The sequence below is a fragment of the Arthrobotrys flagrans genome (assembly GCF_004000055.1).
Source record: "Arthrobotrys flagrans strain CBS H-5679 chromosome Unknown unitig_1, whole genome shotgun sequence".
Lineage (NCBI taxonomy): Eukaryota > Fungi > Ascomycota > Orbiliomycetes > Orbiliales > Orbiliaceae > Arthrobotrys > Arthrobotrys flagrans.
The window spans coordinates 2,538,959-2,562,164 of NW_027137556.1; the positions used below are offsets into that span (position 1 = coordinate 2,538,959).

The 23,206-nt window shown below is 46.5% G+C and overlaps 7 protein-coding genes across 8 annotated transcripts; 3 read left to right on the top strand and 4 right to left on the bottom strand.

The window, feature by feature from the left end:
• Nucleotides 1-150: 150 nt before the first annotated feature.
• Nucleotides 151-2,270, top strand: DFL_008770 (uncharacterized protein; the record flags this gene model as incomplete). The annotated part of the gene is made up of 8 exons (XM_067638551.1): nt 151-196; nt 267-433; nt 511-832; nt 895-1,104; nt 1,164-1,207; nt 1,264-2,041; nt 2,103-2,157; nt 2,225-2,270. 8 exons carry the CDS (start codon nt 151-153, stop codon nt 2,268-2,270), a joined length of 1,668 nt encoding a protein of 555 aa, XP_067486428.1.
• A 469-nt stretch (nt 2,271-2,739) lies between these two features.
• On the bottom strand, nt 2,740-3,481 carry DFL_008771 (uncharacterized protein; the record flags this gene model as incomplete). Its single annotated transcript, XM_067638552.1, has 4 exons — nt 2,740-2,994; nt 3,069-3,182; nt 3,274-3,383; nt 3,457-3,481. 4 exons carry the CDS (start codon nt 3,479-3,481, stop codon nt 2,740-2,742), a joined length of 504 nt encoding a protein of 167 aa, XP_067486429.1.
• An 832-nt stretch (nt 3,482-4,313) lies between these two features.
• On the bottom strand, nt 4,314-5,908 carry DFL_008772 (uncharacterized protein; the record flags this gene model as incomplete). Of its 2 annotated transcripts, XM_067638553.1 has the most annotated exons (3): nt 4,682-4,779; nt 4,841-5,011; nt 5,152-5,908. In XM_067638553.1, 3 exons carry the CDS (start codon nt 5,906-5,908, stop codon nt 4,682-4,684), a joined length of 1,026 nt encoding a protein of 341 aa, XP_067486430.1. The 2 variants fall into 2 exon arrangements, with proteins under 2 accessions (XP_067486431.1, XP_067486430.1); XM_067638554.1 differs by having other exon boundaries at nt 4,314-5,011.
• Nucleotides 5,909-9,021: 3,113 nt separating this feature from the next.
• On the top strand, nt 9,022-10,482 carry DFL_008773 (uncharacterized protein; the record flags this gene model as incomplete). Its single annotated transcript, XM_067638555.1, has 2 exons — nt 9,022-9,317; nt 9,369-10,482. The coding sequence occupies 2 exons, from the start codon at nt 9,022-9,024 to the stop codon at nt 10,480-10,482; spliced, it is 1,410 nt and encodes a 469-aa protein (XP_067486432.1).
• A 3,189-nt stretch (nt 10,483-13,671) lies between these two features.
• Nucleotides 13,672-16,557, top strand: DFL_008774 (uncharacterized protein; the record flags this gene model as incomplete). The annotated part of the gene is made up of 3 exons (XM_067638556.1): nt 13,672-14,164; nt 14,407-14,572; nt 14,679-16,557. The coding sequence occupies 3 exons, from the start codon at nt 13,672-13,674 to the stop codon at nt 16,555-16,557; spliced, it is 2,538 nt and encodes an 845-aa protein (XP_067486433.1).
• A 747-nt stretch (nt 16,558-17,304) lies between these two features.
• Nucleotides 17,305-19,289, bottom strand: DFL_008775 (uncharacterized protein; the record flags this gene model as incomplete). Its single annotated transcript, XM_067638557.1, has 7 exons — nt 17,305-17,375; nt 17,451-17,997; nt 18,063-18,284; nt 18,352-18,701; nt 18,767-18,902; nt 18,984-19,066; nt 19,166-19,289. The coding sequence occupies 7 exons, from the start codon at nt 19,287-19,289 to the stop codon at nt 17,305-17,307; spliced, it is 1,533 nt and encodes a 510-aa protein (XP_067486434.1).
• Nucleotides 19,290-20,250: 961 nt separating this feature from the next.
• On the bottom strand, nt 20,251-22,917 carry DFL_008776 (uncharacterized protein; the record flags this gene model as incomplete). The annotated part of the gene is made up of 3 exons (XM_067638558.1): nt 20,251-20,910; nt 20,964-22,801; nt 22,860-22,917. The coding sequence occupies 3 exons, from the start codon at nt 22,915-22,917 to the stop codon at nt 20,251-20,253; spliced, it is 2,556 nt and encodes an 851-aa protein (XP_067486435.1).
• Between the last annotated feature and the right edge of the window lie 289 nt (nt 22,918-23,206).

Sequence of the window (23,206 nt, forward strand, 5' to 3'; positions counted from 1 at the left end):
CCAAGTTCACAGCTGTTTCAAAGTGCAAAAAGCTTCAAACGTCAACCTTCAATATCCTTAAATATACTCGCGACTCCATCGACAAATCCCTTCGTACCGATACCTTTCGCCCATTTCTTTTGATTCTTCCCTTAACACCCGATATTCAACATGTCCTTCGGTGGGCAGACACCGACCATTTTGGTCTTGAAGGAGGGCACGTATACCGAGCTCTGTATCATATGCTATAGGCCTTACGTAGGCTATACTAACACGCCCATTTATAGGAACCGATCAATCCCAGGGACGCGGACAGATAATAACAAACATTAACGCCTGCCTTGCTATACAAGCTACAATAAAGTCTACTCTCGGACCTTACGGTGGTGACCTGCTGCTCGTCGATGGCAACGGCAAGCAGACAATCACAAACGATGGAGCTACAGTTATGAAGGTAGTTATTCACCTTATCAATACCATTCAAAGATTATCATGAAATGCTTAGGAAGTTGATATTTCTGTTGTTAATAGCTTCTGGATATTGTTCACCCTGCCGCTCGTATCCTTACCGACATTGCCCGTTCACAAGATGCCGAAGTTGGAGATGGTACAACATCCGTTGTGGTTCTTGCTGGTGAAATCCTCAAGGAATCCAAGACTTTTGTGGAGGAAGGCGTCAGCTCGCAGGTCATCATTAAGGGTCTTCGAAAGGCATGCTTGTTAGCCGTCAACAAGATCAAAGAGATTGCCGTACGGATAGATAAGGGCGAGAAGAGGGATATCTTAATCAAATTGGCTGGAACAGCAATGTCGTCGAAGTTGATCAAGAGAAATTCGGCCTTTTTCACGAAGAGTATGAGGGAATTTGACCCCTTGATAAGCCTAGAGCTGGGATGCTGACAAATATAAATTTAGTGGTCGTGGATGCCGTACTCTCGCTGGACCAGGACGACTTGAATGAGAAGTTGATTGGAATGAAGAAGGTCCCCGGTGGTGCGCTCCAGGACTCTATCTTCGTCAACGGTGTCGCTTTCAAGAAGACTTTCTCGTACGCTGGTTTTGAACAACAGCCTAAATCGTTCAAGAACCCGAAAATTGTCTCCTTAAACGTTGAGCTCGAACTCAGTACGTAGATTTGGTGCACTTTTTTATTAGAGAGCTAGGAACTAACTCGTATATTATAGAGAGCGAGAAGGATAACGCCGAAGTCCGTGTCGAACAGGTTTCGGTATGTCACTATTCTACTTGACAAATAACGTGGGATCTCAACTTATCAATTTGTAGGAATATCAAGCAATAGTCGATGCCGAATGGCAGATAATCATCCAAAAGCTGGAGGCGCTTGTCGCCACTGGTGCTAAAGTCGTTCTTTCCAAACTCCCCATCGGCGACTTGGCAACTCAATACTTCGCAGACCGTGATATCTTCTGTGCTGGCCGAGTAACAAGCGAGGATATGGAACGAGTCGTCCAAGCTGTTGGTGGTAGCATACAATCGACTTGCTCCGACATTAAGGAAGAACATTTGGGTACTTGCGAGTCCTTCGAGGAACGACAAATTGGTGGCGAGCGATTCAACTTCTTCCAGGGATGCCCTAAGGCGAAGACATGCACACTGGTGCTCCGTGGTGGTGCAGAGCAGTTCATTGCGGAGGTGGAACGGTCCCTTCACGACGCCATAATGATTGTTAAGAAGGCCATCAAGAACGACCAAATTGTTGCCGGTGGCGGTGCTCTCGAGATGGAGATTTCGAAATATCTTCGCGACGAATCTAAATTGATCGCAGGAAAGCAACAGATGATCGTTGCAGCTTTCGCTAAGGCTCTGGAGATCATCCCAAGGCAACTGTGCGACAATGCAGGATTCGATGCAACCGATATTTTGAACAAACTACGACAGAGGCACGCCAAGGGCGAGATATGGGCTGGTGTTGATATTGACAACGAGGGGATTGCCGACAACCTGGAGAAATTCGTGTGGGAGCCAACAGTAGTGAAATTGAATGCGATCCAGGCTGCGACCGAAGCCGCTTGTCTGATTTTGTCGGTGGATGAAACAATCAGTACGTTGTCAGAAAGGATGCCGGATCTAGGATACATCGGTGCTAATGCAACTTCGAACAGAGAACGAAGAGTCGGCGCAACCACAAGCAGGGCCGCCTATGCCAAGAGGTGCAGCGTATGTTACTCCACCACACCTACATCTACCATTTAAATCCGAAATTCTAATATGAGAACTAATATAGGAGCCGAGCGTTACGAGGACGTGGCAGGGGAATGCCAAGAAGGTGATTGTGAGAAAGAGTAGAGCCGGTATATATGACACCGAGCAGCATTTTGAATCTCATGCATATTTAGAATTGAATATACAGATTCATGTCGATGGATGCCAGAGCTTTCAGAGTGGCGTTACCGTAAAAGACACAAACAAAGAAAACTCCATACTATCCCCCATAGACAAAAGCAAAAGCGAAAAATGCACATATTCCCCTCCAAACGGATATGTTCGGGCGGGGAATGAAATGGAGACATGTCCCAAGTGCGTCCCACCCTTCCAATCGTAGAAGGAACCGGATAAGGAAAATCCCGCCCTGTGACCACATAAAGTATTTCATATCTTTGTTTGGTACCTTTCTCGTAGAGCATGAGGAGCGATCGATACGTAGTTCCAGCTGTTACTTCAAATTTTGGACCTGGCTTGCTTTACACCGGCCCTCCGTTCAACTAGATCGGATATATTCGCTCGCTTCGACGTTCCGCTTTACTTTGAGGTTGTCTCTCCATTAATCTGCGGCCCTGTGCTGCTTGAGACATGTCCATGCAGATTATCCTCGCCCTCGTCTTCCTCTTCAATGATACCCAATTCAGCCTCTTCGTTTCCAACAGCATGGTAGCTGGCCTGTTTCGCCTGTCGTTTTCTCTCCAGCATACGCTTGTGATACCACATACAGAGTCCTAGAGCGGCGCCAGCACCGAGAAGGTTTGCGAAGATGTCATAGGCATCAAATGTACGCCACTGCCACCACCATCAATCGTTAGCCAATTAAACTTTCCCATCGATTATTTAGTCCGAGACATAAGATGTTGTACCGGCAAGACTCCCTGGACGAATTCCGATCCTACACCAAGAATTCCAAACATAACTATTAAGGTGAAGTTGACGACCCGACGACGGGATGTATCGAGGACCCAGTAGAAACATAACTACGGATTTAAAGTTAAAATTATTAGATATTTGATGTCCCACAGGGTAATATTTCCGCCTGTCGAGATAAGGTAGTGCAAATGTACTTACCGTCATCAAGAAGAAGCATATAAAGTGCACAACTTTATCATTGACTGGAATAACCAGTTTCTTGGAGAAACCAAGATACGCCGATACCAATAGCAGGAAGGCGAATACGCCTACAGGTTTCGAAGTGAGCTCGGTCCGAAACAGCTCAAGCTTTCGGTATAGCTATATATTATTTTCGCTTACCTGCGATTTGAAGTCTTATACGCATCTTGGTAGCTTGCAGAGTTCGAAAACCGGAGGTATAATATTATGAGACAATACCAATGTGCCTTTTTCGAGGATTGAAGGACGTTCGGGATGACGTTAGAGAACCGGCATCGCTGGTGAACAAGTTGAAGGTCGATGTTAGTGGGGGGACAGATATGTTGTATGCAGATATACCGCCGCTGCAGCTGATAATGGCGACGGAGTGGCCCAGTCCAACGGCGCGGCGCGGTCTTGGCGCAGGCGGCCAGGATGGCGGGCTGCGTACGCCATTACGACTACATGTGTCCAGAAAAACCCACAGTTTCGACCATTTATATTTCCTCTAACACATTTATCTTTACTAACAGGCGGTTAGAGCTTCATTGGGCATTTCAACCTCCAAAAATACAAGAAAAGGAAAAAGATTGGGTTTGCTGCAAGGTTTTTTCTTCTCTACTAAACCTATACCTTGGTTTCGCTGGTACTATAATACAACACACAGCAAGCGTTGGAAATTGACAAGATCTCGAGACATTCGCATTCCGTGTCATGGACTCATAATTCAGAACGAATAGGCCATGGGGTTAGCACGATATAAGATAACTAGGGTTTCCGTTTCATTAAATGCGGGAATATAATAATAAGTATATCATTATTTGCTAACAAACCGAATTCAAACTTAATCTTCAGGGCGATCGATCAGGATGTATACCTAGGTAAGCGCCTAGGTATGTAGAATATATACATAATTAAGCTGAAGTACTTGCAAGTTGACAGAGACGGAAGCTAGCTCTCGCCCCCGCAATGAAACCACTGCGTGTATAGTCACTCTTATATAGGTACTTAAGTATATACTAAGGCATGCTACTGCTAGAATCTTCTCCGCCATTTCTTTCAATATTTTCTGTAGCTGTAGGTGGACAAAGCCTTTCGATTCCGTCCATGTTTGAAAGCGCGAGGTACCGAGGCATACATGCAGGGCTAGATTCCTCGGGGGTGGTGAGCCCAGAAGGTGGATCATATCGCTTCCGGAGATTTTCTTCAAAAGCAATTCCATTTAATTCGGGATCTGGTGCAAAAAGAGGAGGGAGTGGCGGAAACGGATCGGGCGGTGGCACGATTCGGCTAGGCCTATATGTTCGGTCCGGGTTCACCTCGTAAATATACCGCATGAATAGCTCCCATTCTCCCCTTAGACTCGGCCTCCATGTTCGTAAATCTTTCATTGGATTGCCATGTATGTAGGGAACATCAGGCCCGTATAGGTAATAGCCCGGTTGTACTTCTGCCATAATCCTCTCACCGTATACGTCCCACGGTCTGGGATAGAACCAGTAGTTCCTGGTCTCCCAATATTCCGTTCTCGGCCCGAAACCAGTACCCAGCGACTGATTGTTCCACCCTTTTGGACCATTATTCCATCTCCAATTAGGGTGTGCTTTTCTAAGATTCATAGGGAGAGATGACAATTCGCTAGCCCAGTTCTGTACCGTCATGTTTTCAAACTTTTCTGGGATTTCTGGATCGCCGAGTTCGGCCCAGCATTGGCAGCCTATGTTTTATACATTTAGCAACAATATTTTAGAAGTTAGATTTCGAGGGTGACCCAGATTTAAGGATGAGGTGTATATGTGCGTGTGTACAGAGACATTCCAACCAAATGTATGTGTGGATAAATTAGGGTTGACTTACCAAAAACCCATTCACATTTCCTAGCATCCTTAATGGTTTGACAGTAAGATAGGCCATCGTTTTTTCTAGCCTCGGGAGCGTGCAGGGATGCCCAATCATCACAACCGCAATTTTCTATACAAGATTCTTGCATTTCCCTGATGAATTGCTCGGCCATCCATGGAGTGTCGTCAAAATTCCGCCAGCTAAAATCTTCGGGTAGCAGACCCTTTGTACGTTCTACGGCGATTGGGCTTTTGAATATATGCTTAGGGTCGGCGCATCGTATTTCGAAGCTGTCTTTGATCCAGAATGAAGTTTTGACAAATTCATCTTCGTCTATTGGACCATCCCACAGGTCGTCATCATCATCGAAATCATCATCGAGCGGATCGTGTTTAGGATCCTGCGCATTTGGCTTGGAGCCGTGATTCCTCGATTTGCCTTTTCTCGGTTTGTCCCCCGCTCCCGGTTTCTTCGGGGTAGAAGATACTTTAGGTTTGGAGGGTGGTCTTTTTTCGATTGGCTCTATTATGGGAGGGGCCTTTGGACCCCCATCCGCCTCTAAACCCCAAGCTCGTATGCCATCACGTAGGATATTATCTACCTCATCAAGGGAGTCCGATGGAGTTAGGGATCCTGTCCCATATTTCGGAATCAGTGTAGCTCCGATACTATCGTCGGCGGGGCCTAGTACCGGTGCACTATGGGAGAATGTGAGGATTAAAGCCGTGACCGTCCATATGTAAGCTTTCACACATGTATTCAGTATTCTCATTCTTGGAACGGAGTGCTAGTGGCTAGGAGAGGCGTGGTTGATGTGAGAATACCTCAATATTGGATAATAACTCGCATGGCCGGCTACTCAAATTTGCAAATCATGTACAGGTATATATATCTAACGCGCAAAATATATAAAATCGAGTCCGCTTAATGGGATAGCTTGGGACTACCTATATGTGTTCTTTCGGTGGCAGAGCGTTTCAGATTGTTAGGCTAACGTGGAGTCTCACATCTGGCACTTCTGGTGCTGCATAGCTATAATCGAAATTTAACAAGACATATTGCGAGCTGTGTCGGTTACAACATGCATGCCGTGGCGCTAAAGTTGTATAAATTTGAATAGCCTCGAAGTCCAGGTGCAGACCTTGGCCCCTCCCTGCGCCCAGACTTCGAAGCTAACATGTGGGGCCAATATAGTTGCACTCTAGCCCATAGTTCATAGATTAAGTGATCATCGTGGGAGACTGTTTGGAGCACAGCTCGCCTGGGATATATGTACAGTGCCACTGTAAATTTGGTGTTTAACGTTTGAGAATCGAGTTATAATGTTGTTAGTTGTATGTATCAATAATAACATCGCCCCCTGGCAGTTGGCAAGTTGATTTGAACCTGTTGCGATTGCAATACTCTGCCGCATCCCCAACTTTCAAATTCAGAGAATCACAGCAATGATACCAACAAAGCTTACGAGGCAGAGACCTTTTCGTTGGATTGATATTTCGCTCCGTTCTACATCTTGAACATAATGAAACTTTCTGGTTTCAAGATTAAGTCTAGACACTAATTGGAATATTAATATGTGTTGCGCTGTTGTAGCCTGGATATCTCTATGCCCTTGTAGGGCGGTAGTACCTCGAACCAATGACTCCTGTGAATATTTGTCTCGAACACCATGGACAGCCGAACCAAGATGGCGCTATTGAAGCTCGCTACCATCGGGTACCAAGCCCCCCTTTTTTTCTCCGATCAAGCTGTCGGCAGAAATGCCCGTTGGTTGAAGCTATACATAGTAGTGCAGGCAATGGTAATCCTTCCACTGATTGGTAGTTAAACCCCAGGATTAGAGTCGAATAATCTCGGCCAAAAAACCTTAAAATCTCCTCGATTGCTCAAATAGCCACTTGGGCTATAAAAAGGTCACGAGAATGCGGGGTTACAAATTCACGGATATTGTGTTCACTCGGGCCCCTAAGGCAGCATATTGGAATATTGGAAGCACTTAAACATATGCTGTCGCCTAGGACTAACTGCAGTGCGAAGTTGAACGTTGTAACGTCGCCGCAAACGACCGAGCCAGGCCTCACCAGTGCATTCCTGGGCCGATCGGCACGCCCTCATTTTATCCCCGAAAGGAAAGCGTTCAAACGAAAGCTGCTCTTTCTTTCAGAGAGAGCGTATGCTGGGCCAGCGTGGGCAAGGAACGTGTGATTCGAAGCGAGGTGGTTTACCGTTTGACTGTGGGGAACGAACCACTGTCGAAAACGGCCGCTGGCCCTGCCATGGCCGGTACAATAGTTGAATTCGACTGAAGGGAAATGATCGCGCGCATCACTCCCAAATACGGCCTTTGATCTGGTTCGCGCGGTTAAGTAAATGTTCTTACGATGCTTTGATGCTTTATCACCGTATTCTATTGAGAAAGATGGAGCCTTCAATAATGTTTCAAGCCTTGCATTGCCTTATTGCCGCCTTCTCAGGTGGGGAGCTAGGACCATAGGAATGAACAGGGGCGTATTATTCTGTCTTGTTCATTCTACCTTTCCGTTCTATAAATGCTTCAGTATCCGGGGCAACTTTCGTCTGCAGTTTTTGTACTGGGACGAAGTATCTATTCTGCAGAATTCGGGTGGTCTGATAATTCTGATAATTCAAATTCTGATAATATTCCAGTTCTCCTGCCGTGGACCCGCATGCCCCATAACTACTACATTCAGTCAAGTATCAGGGTAGTACTGCACTGTCATCAGGTACTTCTGGCATATCCCGGGTCACTCTGAAACTCGCCTTCGAATCCACACGAAGTACAGACAATACAACTGTCGTATTTCATCGACTCTTTGGTCTTCCGCTGGAAAACGGTTAGTTCAGCTTCCCCTTCTCTCACTACTTGGAATTTCAGCCGCCTCTAAATCGAAACGAAAAAAAAAAAAAAAGGCCACATTCCTGAGCTTCGGAAAGTCACAATGTCAGCTTGCTTGTGTATCCATGTCTTGTCGATAGGCTAGCTCGTGGTCTCCAGTGGAGCAAGGAACCGAGCACTGAACAGGGCAGGCATTTGCTCTGCACAATACTGGCATGCCATCCTGCGAGCTGCAGCTCGAAAATATCCCGCCCTACATGTACTAGCATTCTGCAGAATGAATACACTCGTTCATGTACCCCTGCGCCGCATTTCTCTTCTCGTCCCGATCTGAAGATGTGGTTGGTCTCGATCTTTGATCATGCTGCATCCTTCGCATCTCCAACGTTACAAACAAACTCTTTGCGCCGCCTAGAAGTTGGCAACTAATCCGTGCGCAGTCGTTTTTCAACAGACCTGAAATTGAATACGGAAAGGGCTAATTTATAGCCTGGAAGCGTTCGTTTGAGACGGTCCGATAGGTCGACAAAATTGATTCAAATCATCGACATCACTCGCTCTTGTCGGCCAAAGGACCGCGCCGACAGTTTTATTCCGGTCCCATACAAGTCTACTAGTAGGTTCAACCAAGCCAAACGAGTAAAAGCAAGCCAATAGAGAGATATTCCCAATCCCTGATCCCTTTTGTCCTTGGATTGGCATGCATATTCAACGGCGTGCACTGTTCTTAATGCCGCCTAACCCTGGTCCGTGTCCCGGTTAACATTTTACTCTTTCCTTCTCTCGTAGGTGTAGTCTGCTATGTAGTGGAGCTTAGGTTTATGGCAACTAGCAATCGATAAAACAGGGTCTTCGATAATACGAAGGACTAAGCTAGGGATTATAATAGTCAGCCAACTTGCCTCCTCGTTAAGCCTCCGCTTCCCAGATACATCGAATGGAAGTACTCTGGACGTCTAGAGATATATCTGACACTAAGAAACAACACCAAGACGTCAAAACTTTCACTCCAACACCACAAGTCAAAGATGTCTCATGACAGTAAAAGGTCTCTAAGGGCCATATTATCCAAAGCGGCAATGAAGATCCGAGATTTAGGGAAGAAGGGCGAAAAGCCCGGTTCAAACAAACATTCAGAGTCTCGCACATCCATGGAGTCGTTGCTGGAAGAGGATAAAAGGAATACTTTCGCAAGTGCGCGGCGGCTCCGTAGAGCAGCTATGTCTCGAGAGTTTTCTGGGGCTTCTGGTTTACGACGGTCCTGGTTATTTGATAGGCGAACAGTGACCAACCTTACGGATTGTGCCTGTGCACAAAAAGAAAGGTAAGGCTAGACTCTGCGTCTTACTATAGTAGTATCATTAATCCCTCCCAGTTCCAGACCTTCCATCGGCACTCTATTCTTTACGCTACCCGTGGAACTGCAATTAGAAATTGTTACCAAGTTGATATATTCCGACATCATATCGCTGCGCAAAACCTCCTGCGCTTTCAATTCTCTTATCGTCGCTAATGAGCACGAAATTGCCAGACGGCAAATCCAAATCTTTGTCGAACCGAGATATGTTGCTCTCTATCCACCACGCATACGGAACAAGCCAACGTTCGAATACCTTTCGAGACTAGCCACCAAGAGCATAGCAGCATCAGAGCTTGCAAAAGCCCTGGCGACACAACTATACAACGACTTTTATGATAAATACTTTGACTTTCACCCTGAAAACGACAGAGCTTTGGTTATAAAGTATATTACCGAGAAGCTGCGATTTTCTCTTATGATAATTCAGCATTTTCTTGAGCAGTTTGCGGAGCGCAAGCTATGGCGTGACCGAGTGAATGGATACGCCTCTAGGGCAGACGACATCCGATTGCAAGAGGCGATATTGGAAAAATACTACACTATCGATCAGCTCGTTGAAGCATCCGACTTTTATAGACTCACGCTATATTTACTATGGCAGAATGTAGCAATGCCAGGAGATCATGAGAAGATTAAGCGTGTATGGGCAATCGTTACGGATACTTTACCGGCCGTCCAGGACCTCACTAAATTTATGATCGTCGGCGGAATCCCGGAACTTAGAAACGTATACCGCAAGCAAAAGGCGTCGTTAAAGAGGAAGGCGATGTCGAGGTTTTCGGCGATGTACAAGAATGAACAGGCGAGATCTTCGAAAATTGGAACGACCCGGCTACCAAGAATATACCACCCGACAGAGAATATCAAAAGATATTCTACGCTCGTGATTTCGCCGAACATATTTCACCTATGGATTCACCCTGCCCAAAACGTTCTGTTCAGGAAAGAAGTTATAGATGGATTAAATCAATTTAAGTGTATCGATGAGATCATTGAGCACTTGTTGGATGGCTGGGAAGAGTGGGCGTATACATTGGATCTTCAGGTTTCCTACGATAGTGATGAAGAAGATGGTGAGACCCAAACCCGGCACAGTTGTGGAGATTCGACAGCGGTAACGGCATCCTGAAATTTTTTTTCTTTCTACGAGAGCTCCCTGAGCGACGAGAACACGACTCGGTTCGATTTCTGATTTTCGGTTGTTTGTGGAATATGGCGTACAAAGGCCGGAGAAATAGCGGAGTGGCGTTTTTGTTCTTTTGTTGCATTTGCATCGGTCGTTCCTGTGAGCAATGGAATTGAGAAGGGTTTTCAGCATTGGGATTGTACAGCATTGGCCTTTCTTTTTCTTCCCAGCTCATTACCTATTATGAACATTGGTCGTCATTGCATGCATAGTACCCTCGGCTCAATTGGTTTCTGGAGCCCTTTCCCCCCCTTTCTTTACTAAATACATCTGGGGGGTGCGAGATAGCATCACTGGGGTAGGCGGGGCAGCTGGCAGGTTAGCCCCCCAGCTCATTGAATTGAGATGGAATACATAAGAGGATCAATTTACGGTTGTTTTAGCATTTTGGGGGTCGCCCTCCAGGATCCCATATGCTTATTCATGCTTTGCTAACTGCTAGTCTGTCATCGATGCAATGGGCGAGCGATATATCGTTCCACGTAGTACAGTCTGCATAATTTAGTTTATATGCATGTCACAAAGCACACTAGTTGATGCAAAAAGCGGTGTACGACTGTAATTGACTTTCTATTCCCCATCTAAAAAAGTATAGAATATACCAATTGTATTCCTCGTTCGTCTAGAATTTCCATTTTGGATACGATTAGAGTAACGTGAAATTTTTGAAATGGATTTAAGACGACGCGATGAAAGAAAAATAACTAGAAAAAAAAGGAAAGAAATGAATTGTACACGTAAAAACTCTGTAACACAGATGGGGGTGGGATTACAATTGTTGCTACCTAATTGATATTATTCACGGGTCAGACGCTGTGCATGCGTATGTATATACGCGGGCATCTGCGAGAAGTGGAGTTTGAAGTCTCGATGTCTCTAGGTAGTTCTATAGACAGTTATCATAACGAAGGGCTGAATTCAGCTGAAAGGGTGGGTAGTTACATTTTTGGGGCGACCTCGAGAATAGTAATCCTGAGATTCGCAAGTCGCTTCGATTATCGAGCCTGCATGGATGCTGCTGCTCTCGTCTCACAGAAGCCCCTATGCTGATCAATTCTCACAGTCGTATCCCCATATGTCTGAGACCTCCAGGCGACTGCTATCTTTAGCGGATAAGAAAACGAGAAAAAGTAATGCGCATTCGGTTTTTTCCTTCCTTCCTTACATTGATTCGGTGGCCGAGAGTCACCCCAAACTCGACAGTTGTTACGTGCACATAGGCAAAGTTAACCATGGTAAACTGGAGCTATTGATTATGACAAGCACTGTCTGATACTTACGAAGTGTGGGGTGGATGTACAATGTTCGTTTCGAACGTTTCCAAATGGTGCAGTATGTTCTTAATTCGGTCGCCAGTGGATGGGTTTTGGAAGCTCCAATTGGATATCGCCGATTGCAACTTCGTCTCGGGTCCGGTGTGCACTGCGAGGTTTGTTGTTTTCTGGAGGTGCGTGCAGGACCAGTGGTGTAACACGCGAGAAGAATGTGAACCCATGCCATTCTGATCTGGACCTCACCTGCAACACATTTGGATTTGGAAGGCAAACTACGACTCGAATTCTCGCGATCACAACTGATCTAGCCCTGTTCTTTGCATCCTGACAGCCTGAATTCGATCGCCGGGCATATAGGATGCGCTGTTATAATGGAAGTGGCGATGTCGTCTATTTCTTTATTCCTCTCGCGTGCTGCTTTGGCCATTCCGACGGCACACGGCGACTTTCCCAGCATATGAAACCGGTGGATTCGAAGACTCCCAAGAGTAAGTGCCCCGCAATACGGCCATGCAAATCGACAAGGCTAACCACTGTCACGCTGCGGGACTGTAAAGACCGGTATATTCTGTGCATCCTCATTTCCTTTGACATTTACAAATCAGGGAAACCATGGCCTTGTTTTCAGACCAGAGAGAAAAATGTCATGTTGACATTTTTTGCTCTCACAAGTTTTATGGCCGTACTTTTCAGGAGACAATCGATCCGCAAGGCAAGTGCTTGTTTGGACTAGCGACTCCACCTAACAAAGTAAGCACCATCCGCAGGCAAAACTCGCAGAGAATTGCAGCAGGTCGAATGGATGGGGGTGGGATCCAGGTGTATGGGTGACCGGCATAGGTCTGACCACTCCTATTCGACAGGTTAGCCGGCCCAAAGGCTAGTTTAACCTGGCCGGCTGCTCCGGATTGGCTACTGTTCGTTCATTTGCACATGCCGACGAGCAAAACGGGCAATCAACTCATCTCGATTTAGCATCCAGCTGCTCAACTGAACTTAGTCGGTCGACTGTTCAACATATAACATTGGCGGGATATAGGGATCCTCTAACAGACTTTGACACCCTTATTTGGTGCATGTTATATAACGCCCGAAACCCCGTGTAATGACTAAATCTAAGGGAGGTCCGGTATTTTAGCCACTGAGGGATATGGTTGATCCAGCACGAAGAAGTTTTTTTCACCTGCGTCGACGCATGTTTTAAGTGATCACGGTGGGTTATATATACGGAATACCCACACGACAAATACGCCTAGTCTCCCCCAACTCCTTTTTTACAACGCTACGACGGCGCAACTATCGTTTGCAATTGGAACTTCGTCGAACGTCGGCAGGCAGGCCTGGATCATTGAAAGTGCAAAGAAAAGGCACAATCACTAAAGAATAGAGAAGAAAGAAAAAGTAAAATACAAAAGGCTCGAGCTTTTGTGTAGGCGGTTAAAGCGGCCCTCTACGCCACTAGTCTTTCTCTCTGAATGTGATCTGGATCTGACCTCATCTCCGACACTGTCCCGTCTTTTGACTCCTGAAATCTTTTTTTCTTTCTTTCTTCTTCTTTTCTCATCCTGTTCTTTCCCTCTCGTAAAATTTTGATTCTTCTTATCTTTTTTTCGATGCTTAATTATATTCTGACTTTTAGCTATCCCCTACTTGCATTTGATTTACATTTTCTTTCGGGATTCAGATTTCACACGGAATTAATACTAGGGTAATAATATTATCATAAGCCTCAAAAAAAAGATAAAGACAGGCACACACCCACCGCCCCTCTGATAAACCTTTCATCCCACTTTCACCCCTCAATTACAATCCTCATCTCGCCAAAATATTTCAAGCGGAACGCGGGGGGTCAAACATCATGGCCCTTCCAGCCCAATCCTCAGGCTCTCTCAACTTGTCTAGACGCGACAGCAACCGAAGAGAAAGCGTCTCCCCATTCGCTGGTAGACGAGAAAGCATCAACCCATTTGCTAATAAACGAGAAAGCGGCTCACCTTTCGCTACCAGAAGAGAGAGTGTAGCCCCTTTTCAAGGTTTAAACCGACGGGAAAGTACGGTTGGATTATCTAGACGCGAGAGTACTTCACCATTCCCTTCATTACGACGATCATCGACTATATCGTCAGGAGTATACTCGAATATTCCTGTCGGACGAAAATTCAGCGTTAGTGCAATATACACTGGCGGAGATGTTTCGCCCATAGAGCCTCCCGGGGCCAACAATGACGATGTCGAAGTTTTATTCCATCATCCAACACGCATTGTCTCCTTTACGATTTCGGAGGAAAAGCTGAGGGGGAAAGATACTGTGGCGAACTATATTCAGCCAACGGAAAGGACCCTGAGTTCTGGTTAGTATTTGCGAGACATCTTCTTATTCTTCCTTTCAAATGCGTAAAAGTTTTGGGCAGGGTCGTCTACGCCTTCTCTAATTGACACTTATCGCTACAAACCGGAGGGGAAGAGGGTTCCAGATGATATCTCGGAGGATATTAATGCAACCGACTGCAGCCTTCCCTATGCATGCGCGCGCCCAAGGCAATTCCGGGGATCAAGACCGTATACTAACGGATCAATTCCTAAAATTGGATAGGCCCTATGAAAATTTATCGAGTTAAGTTTTCGACAGCATTTTTACAAGGTGGGCAATTGTTACAGCCATTACTACCACGCAGCGCTTGCTGGTGTATGGATGAACGTCGTGGTATATTCGTTTTGAGGATAAGGAAGGATAACTACTATCGGTTAGAATTACAAGAGTAAGTATAAGCGCCCCAAGATTAATTAATATTTCCGTAATTAATCAGATAAAAATATTTGTAATTGGGCGATGTGCTAACGTTTAGCTTTCTATAACAAATTAAGGGTTGAAGATGATTTATCGAAAGTCCACAGCCTCAAGTCTGTGCTCGATAAGCTTATCGTTTTTGAAAAAACCAACTGTCCATTCAGAACAGAGAAACAGGATGTCGAAGAGCCAGCCCCTCTAGCCGTCTTTAGGAGATCAAGTAGTGTCGCCAGCAGACCCAGCAGGCCTTCCAGCGCCCAGTCCGACTATGGCGCTCCAGATAACGACAGCAGCAGTGACATCGTATTCCAGAACCCAGGATTCAATGCACCACCAAAGGTCGAAGTCCCGGCTTCTTTGCCAGTTATGTTTAAAAAGAATATCTTTGAAGACAAGCCCATGCTCCGAGTACCTCGTCTCCAAGTCCCACAGCAACATAATTTATCAGCAAGCCCTCGGGCTCTTAGTCCACTTTCCGGCAGGAGCCCATTGTCTCGAACCTACGAGACCTCTCGAAGCCGTTCGATAAGCCCACTTGCCCGAGAAGCTCCAAATGATATGTTTATGATCCCTGAACACCCAACGTTGCCCCATACGGACGACGAAGGCGCTTCTTTTGCCCAATCTGTAGGATCCGGTCCACCATCTCCTAGATATATCCCAAGATCAGCACCCTCCGAGTATGCGAACTCCGCAACTCCTTCAGCTTCGGACTATGCAATGTCTAGGGCCCCTTCAGCTTCGGATTATGCAATTTCTAGGGCTCCTTCCGACTATGGAGACTCAGTTACTAGCAGCCCAATCGATCCATTTTGCCTTTCGTATCCCGTCCCAGAACCTCGGGGACGTTCGCCGGAACGAAAGCCAATGCTGCCAGCTCCACCTGCCTCAACTATCTCCCCACCACCTACGGCCATTTCCCCACCACCCACAGCCCCAATGCACTTCCTTCGCCCTCCATCCGTAGTCATTCAAAATGCAGATGCCACTGACGATTTCGAGATCGATTTCCTCGATCTCGGAATCCGTCATGGGCCGCAAGTGCACGAGGAAGTCCAGGAAAAGCCAAAGCCACAACCATTAGAACAACTTCATGAAGAACCTCGAAGTGAACCCGTTGTTCAAATACGCAATGAAGTTCAAGAGAATACAAATGAAGTCCCCTCGATCTTTGAACCCCTCCAAACCATCCAAGAAATCACACTTCCTCAGATCCGTCCACAAACCCCTCTTCCATCTCCTCCTGCCACCCCACCACTTTCCCACTCGGCTTCGGACTCTGAAGCCGAAGAAATCATGGAAGCTGTAACCCCAGAGTCCAGTTTCCGTCGCAAACCCAGCGGCGATATCTCAAATGTCTCGATACGACGGGCATCAGAACCCATGGCGGATGCTAGTTCTGTTATTATCAAAGACAACGATCCGGACGCCATGCCCATGATGACTATGGATGATGCAGAATCTGTTGACCCTCTCGCGGGTTTCAACATGAGTCTTATCCACCGTGCCAACGAAATGTCAGTTACCAAACCACCCGGCCCAGACGACTACGAACCGCTCTCCCGCACCGGTCGCCGCTTCATCCGCTCAATGGACCACGAAGCCGCCCGTGAAGTTTTTGGCAAAACCATCAATTTGAAAATCCACCAGCCTTCTGGGTTTTTGTTAAAATTCATGCTCCGTGTGGCAGACAAGCTTATGAAGGGAGCTAAGATTTATGTCTATTATTGGGGAGACTGGAAGAAGGGCAAGGTTAGGGGTAAAGGTGGGAAGGTTAAGGAGAGCGGTAGCGTCGATCTCACAGATGCGGAGCCGTCGCCGATTTCACCACAGGATTACGAGAAGGTTGGTCTATTGAGTGATGAGGATGATTATGGAGTCAAGATTTCGAATGAAAATACAACAACGGGGAGGAAGAGGAGGCCATTCTCTTTTGCAAGGAGAGATAGTGTTTGAGTAAAGTTACCAAGAATTGAAATGAGTAGGTTCGGAAACGAGTTAATGTGGACGATTGAAGGAGGGCCGAAAAGACGACGAATTTTCCCTTTTTTGAAATTAACATTTGATTGCTGATGTTTAATTACGTTTTTGCATTCTTGATGTTTGATGTTGAACGTTCCTTCTCTCCCGATCCCCCTCTAATGATCGCAGCCGGGTGGTTTCGATTTTACTGCTACTGCTGCTGGCCGTTCTTTTCATTTTTCATTTTTTCGCCGTTTAATTAATATACGATTGAACGGCCGGGCTTTGGACTACCGGTGTTCAGTCTCTTTGGGTTATTCTTTTCTTTATATTTTTTTCTTTAGACGGACCCGGCGACATGTCTGTATGTTAGTTATACCCGCTGCTGCTTTACGAACACTGACTTGCTATGCACACTGTACATTTATCAATTGCAAATGCATTCTTGACCAAATCCCACAATTTGACTACGTTCGAGTTTTTTATCATCCGTCAGCCTATGGAATAGTACTTTTCGCACTTTTCTTTCTCTTGAAAAAGTATTTAAAGTATCCTCAGCAGCAAATATATATATATACGTTTATGCATTAACCTTTATTTCCCCATCCTGTTTTTTGAGTGTAGATATCGACTTCCACTTTCTCGGTCGACGATATCTGTCCAACTGACTTGCCATTCACAAGATGCTATAATTACAAAGATATGAAGAGAAATATCCCGCTAATAAAAGCCGAATCAGCTTTATGCGTGGATAGCCTTGTCATAGGTAGCCATGGCAGCTTCCTTGAAGGCTTCTGACAGAGTTGGATGAGCTGTGAGCATCTCTGTTAGCATCTCCTCTCACAAACAGGGGTTCTACACCATTCATCCACAATCTCGAAACTCACCATGACTTGTTCTCGCGATATCCTCGGAGCTAGCACCGTACTCGATAGCCAACACACCTTCCGCAATCATCTCACCAGCATTGGGTCCAATGATATGAATACCCAAAACCCTATCCGTCTCCTTCTCAGCAATAAACTTAACCATACCATCAGTCTCCAAGTTCGTCTTAGCACGCGAGTTCGCCAGGAACGGGAATGTGCCAACAACGTATTCCTTGCCGCTAGCCTTAACTTCCTGCTCTGTTTGTCCAACCCAGGCGGCTTCAGGGTGGGTGTACATGACCGATGGGATGGCACCGTAGTTGACGTGGCCGTAACCCTTCTTGATGAATTCGGCGGCTGCGATACCTTCTTCTTCGGCCTTGTGGGCCAACATGGCACCGAAGGTTACGTCGCCGATAACGCGGATGTTCTCGTGTTTGGTGCGGTATTCTTGGTCGATGATGATGCGGCCTCGTTCGTCAGTTTCGATGCCGACGTTTTCGAGACCGAGGTCTTTGGTGTAAGGGCGGCGGCCGATGGCGACAAGGACGACGTCGGCTTCGAGCTGTTTAAGATAGTCTGTTAGATATATGAGGCCTTGGTTGGGCTTGGGGTGGATAAAGAGCTTACAGTCTCCTGCTTCTGGTTCTTGACGCTCTCGATCTCGAGCTTGACACCTTCGCCGGAGGCGTCACCGGAGAGAACCTTGTGGGAGGTCTTGAACTTGATACCTTGCCTGCCGAGGATTCGCTGCGCCGTTTTGGCGATATCAGCATCCATACCTGGACCACCGATGGCATCCAAAAACTCAACGACGGTAACTTCGGTGCCTAATCGCGACCAGACGGAGCCCTATGAATTCGTACTTGTTAGCTTCAAAGCTACTTGAGATATACATCATGAAACGTGAGGATAATACCATTTCAAGACCAATGATACCACCGCCGATGACAATCATCTTCTTTGGAACTTCAGTGAGAGCGATAGCTCCAGTGCTGGTAAGAACCTTCTTCTCATCGATCTCCAGACCTGGGAAAGGAGTAGCCTCAGATCCAGTAGCAATGATGATGTTCTTTGTCTTCAGCGAAACCTCTTCACCACCGTCGATTGGCTTGACCTTGACTTCATTCTCGCCGGTTATGGTACCAGTTCCCTTGACGTAGTCGACGCCGTTCTGCTTGAAGAGGATTTCGATACCGCCGGTAAGGGACTTGACGGATTTGTCCTTTGCAGCCATCATTTGCTCGAGGTTGAGGCGGACATTGTCGACTATCAATGCATTGTTAGCGATCCGGTCGCCTGTTGTATTATTGTTTACTCTGATAGAAGCTAACCTTCAATTCCTCGCTGCTTGATATCATGTTTTATCTGGTGGTAGATATGGGAGTTGTTAAGCAGAGATTTCGAGGGGATACAGCCGACGTTGAGGCAGGTTCCACCGAGAGCTCCACGCTTTTCGACACAGGCTGTCTGCAGTTATATCAAAGCACTTTAGCAAACAGCTTCCTGGGGTATTTCGGTTGGTATCAGATCTGGATCTCAAGCTAGTACCTTTAATCCCAATTGCGCGGCCTTGATAGCAGCGACATAACCGCCCGGTCCACCACCAATGACAACGACATCGTGTTCTCCAGCTATATATCCCCAACATCACGTCAGCCACCCGTCTGTTTCGATGATATTTCCCTTATCTCGCAAGGAAGAAGAATCTATCAAGGGTTTCAACCACGTACATTCGCTAGAATAACTTCTCCAGCTCTGTCGATCGGCGATGCAGAATGTCGAAGGCGACGCGAAGCGTGATCGTAGCGGCCGTAGTACCGACGAGGCAGTCTGTCTTTGGATGGTTTTTAACATTGTGGATGGGATGAGTATGGATGGTTGAGGGTTTGTAATATGACGTCGAGATGGGTTTTTCGGGGTTTCGGATAAATGTGTTTAATAGTCCGTGGGGGGTTGGTGATATGGTCAGTACTGCGGTAGGGGTACTGAAGGGAGATAGGCCGTCGAAAGGGTGAAGTTTCAATGGATGGCCTGTTTGGTGGAGGAGAATGAGGAAGAGGGGAGGTTAGTTAGTTAGTATAGGGAAGGGAATGTGGTATTCTGGAAATATAGTTGGGTTGGGGACAGTCCGAACGGGGGAAAATGTTGAAGTTTCGCTTTTTTCGCTCTCGAGCTCTGCTGGGCCGGCTGGATACAATCGGCAATCCTGACCGATGCATGCAATTGATTATGGGCGTAAGAAATAGCTATCTCTATTGGCTTACAATTACAGCTTCAAAAAAAGTACCGCGATACGGCTGCAGCAGGGGGGCAGGCTTTTATATCGCTCACTGCTTTGTAGCTTCTCCGTATTTTTCCCAATATAAAAAATTCCTCATTCTCGAGATATTTTTGGGACAGAACAAATGGGTACAACTTCTATCGGCCCAGCCGGTGGGGCCGTGGCAGGTGACTCGGAAGGAATCCCGGGCAAGCGAAATGAACGGGAGGAGCACCTTCGGACCAGTCGGGATGTCCCCGGGCTGGCTTGCGAGACCGATCCGATCCCGATTATCCGACTTCGAAGCTTCTTGATTATAACAAGTCGACACTTTAAATTGCCGGATAACAGACTCTATACGATCGTAAAAGGCTAGTATTATATATAATTTTATCTATAGTCTAGCATATGGCTATGTCTTCGTCAAGGTTTCTAAAAACTCTATCACTACCTCAGCTAAAGAGCTAGACCCCATATGATTATAGCACAGAAGTATATTACAATTTCTGGCCTTGTAGACGGAAACTTTCATCTAATATTAGGCGGGGAAGGGGGTTATGGCTCTTCTGCTCCATCCAATACCGCCTGTCTGAGTACCTCCGCAGCAACTTCGCATCCCCGCTTTACTGCTTTTTTCTCCTTCTTCCCATTAGTAATATCACTTCCCGCCACATGCTTCTTTAGAAAGTATTCCAACCCTCTCGAAAGCGATGGATTCTCTGCTGTCGCCCTAAACAGCTCTCGAACCCGTGATTCCTGCTTACTTGACGACCCGGGATATCTCTCCCTAATCTGCGAGAATAACGTAATAAAGAATACTTCTAGGAAGTTCTTTGTACTGGGCTGTACAGACACCAGCTGTAGCGTTTTCAGTATCATCAAAGGTAATGATTTATGTGCCACTAAATATCCGTAGAGTTTTGCCAAGTTAACAATTTTCCTAAGTGGCATGCCTTCCTCGTCGTCATCCATAATGTTGGACCCGCCGCGGTTCATGTCGTCTTCTTCGCCCATTTTGCGGAAGACCTCCCAAAGACTAAATTGGAATGCCATGCGGAGGGGGTGTTGTGTGCATAGTTGCTGTGCCATCAGTGCGTAGTATGGATTGTACTGCGTTTCGTTTCCACAGCAGTGAAGGAGAACGTGGGGTATTTCCCGTTCCTGGTTCCTCTTGAGACGAAGTTTGAAGAGTTTCTCTCGTGCGTCGGTATAGTCCTGTTGAACCCATTAGTAATTACCATGCAAAACGTAAGGGAATACAATCATACCTCCGCACCCATGATAGCTGTAAATATCGCTCGACGAATATCTGTGTTCATCCGCTGCTCTCTGGCTAACTGCTGGTAGTTTATGACATCATCCTCAGAGTCGGATACTACGGGTGCAGCGTCCTCTTTATCATCCTCGTTCGTCTTAGGCTCATCTTCAAGCATGTTGTTCCTCCAGCTAGCTCCAACGAGCCACCATTTCCCCTTTGTCTCCACTTCTCGGATATCTTTGAGCGAGGGCCGAAGAGGCTCACTAGCTCGTAAAGATCTGCTATTCAGAGTACCCAACGTCTTCTTCATGCGAACAATAGCTTCTGATGCTACAACAGAGGCGTCGTTTGCCTTTCTTGCTTTATTGTTCTTTAGATTTGTCAAAGTCTCAATCATGAACTTGAATCTTGTGCTTAATTTATCAGCGCCAACTTTAGCAACCGATGCATTAAGCATGGATACAATATCTTTCAGAGATGTAGGGTCGTCTTGACGTAACTGAGGTCCACTACTCCTTACGATCTTTAATAATAGTTCTGCATTTAACTCAGCGACTTCGGATACGAATATCCTAATAAGGTCGAATATCAAACTTGGCCCGACGACCCCGAAGTTATAGAGCTCAGCAAGTAGCGAAACAAGATCATTGACTTGTTTCTTGCTATTGTTGGCGGCTGCAACGGCTGGGTCATCCCCCAGCTTTATTGCCTCTCCATAAGACTTGTCAAAATCTTCAGCTAGATTTTGAACAAAATGCGCTCCGAAGTCTGTCCCCAATATCCTATACAAAGCAGCTATAAACCCACCATATAATGTAAAGAATGTCTCCTTTGTGTTGACTTCGTTGGAAACTGATGCCAAAACCAAGGTCGTAAGCGTCGATGTGACGCTCTGCCTTGGATGTTCGCGGTAGAGCTCTTCGATCGATTTGACGATTTGTAGCATACCTTGTTCGGTGAGACGGTTGACTTGACCTTGGATCTTCTTGCGTAACACATCGTCGGTGGGTAGCTCTGCGAGTTTTTGTCGCTGGGCTGGAGGGATATATTTGGCTGGTTGATCTGTCGTGATAGGGGGCTTTGTGGGGTCTGGCTTTGATGGCTTAGGCGCGGGCGGCCGCGAGTCTTCTGCGTCGTCGTCGTCGTCTGCTTCAGATGAGAAGCCAGACCAATCGCCTTCGGCATCCTCCATGTCGACATCTTCACTTCCCTCATCCTCAGAACCGGATATATCACTATCTCCAAGCAAATCTTCGTCGGAATTCGAGAAATCCTCACTCCCTGACTCACTCATGCCTTTGACTTGTTCCTCTTCCTCCCCCCTCTTCCGCTTCTTGCCTCGTCTTTCGGCAAGATACCGTCGATCCTTCTCGAGTTCCTCATCTTCAGAGTCAAATCCATCTAACAGCCAATCTAAGTTGTCCTCCTTGAAAGCACTTGGCAGTTTCTTGCCCTTGATGTTTAATTTTTTCTCAAGAGCAGCGATTTCAGCATCATCTTCGTCAAGCTTCTCGGCCACCGCTTTCCGGATAGTTGGCTTCGTGGTCTCGGCCTTCTTTGTAACCTCCACCTTCTTCGTCGGTATTATATCGTCCGTAAGGGTCTGTGGCGCAACATTGGGAGTATTTTTCAGGTTGGAGGGTTGGACAGTCGGCTTCTTTGTGGTATAGGAAGGCTCTGGCTCGTCGCCCGATGATTCAGAGTCGCTGTAACCATCTGCCTGATGGGAGAATCGGGTATTATTGTGTCTCGCCTGTTTTTTGTCCAGGCGCTCTTGTTTGCGACGCTCTTTTCGGCCCTGCTTCCTGGTGTTCTTGAGCGACTGTCTGCTACCACTGTTTTTGCTTCCTATTCACTATTAGTAAGATACTCAGTTATGTTATAGATGTAAAATGATGTCATATACCTGAGTCCTGGATCTGGTCCAGAATGGACTTTGGCAGCCTGGGCTGGACTCCCCTCATTATGTCAAGCTGTGTCTGGTGTCTGAAGAAGAAAAAGTTGGATGTTGGAAAAGTTATGCAGCAGAAACAGAGCCGCATTGTCGCTTAGCTCGCAACACAGTCTTGGCACCAAATCCAAAAATTACTGAGACGCGACGGACGTTGGCCTGCAACGACGGTCGACACTCAACACCCACCACATCTCTATCCGCATCGCAACCATCACCATCGCAACCTCCCTCTCCAACCGTCACGAGCATCTCCGAAACCCCTCGAATCCCATCGGAACGACTAATTGACCTGATTCAAA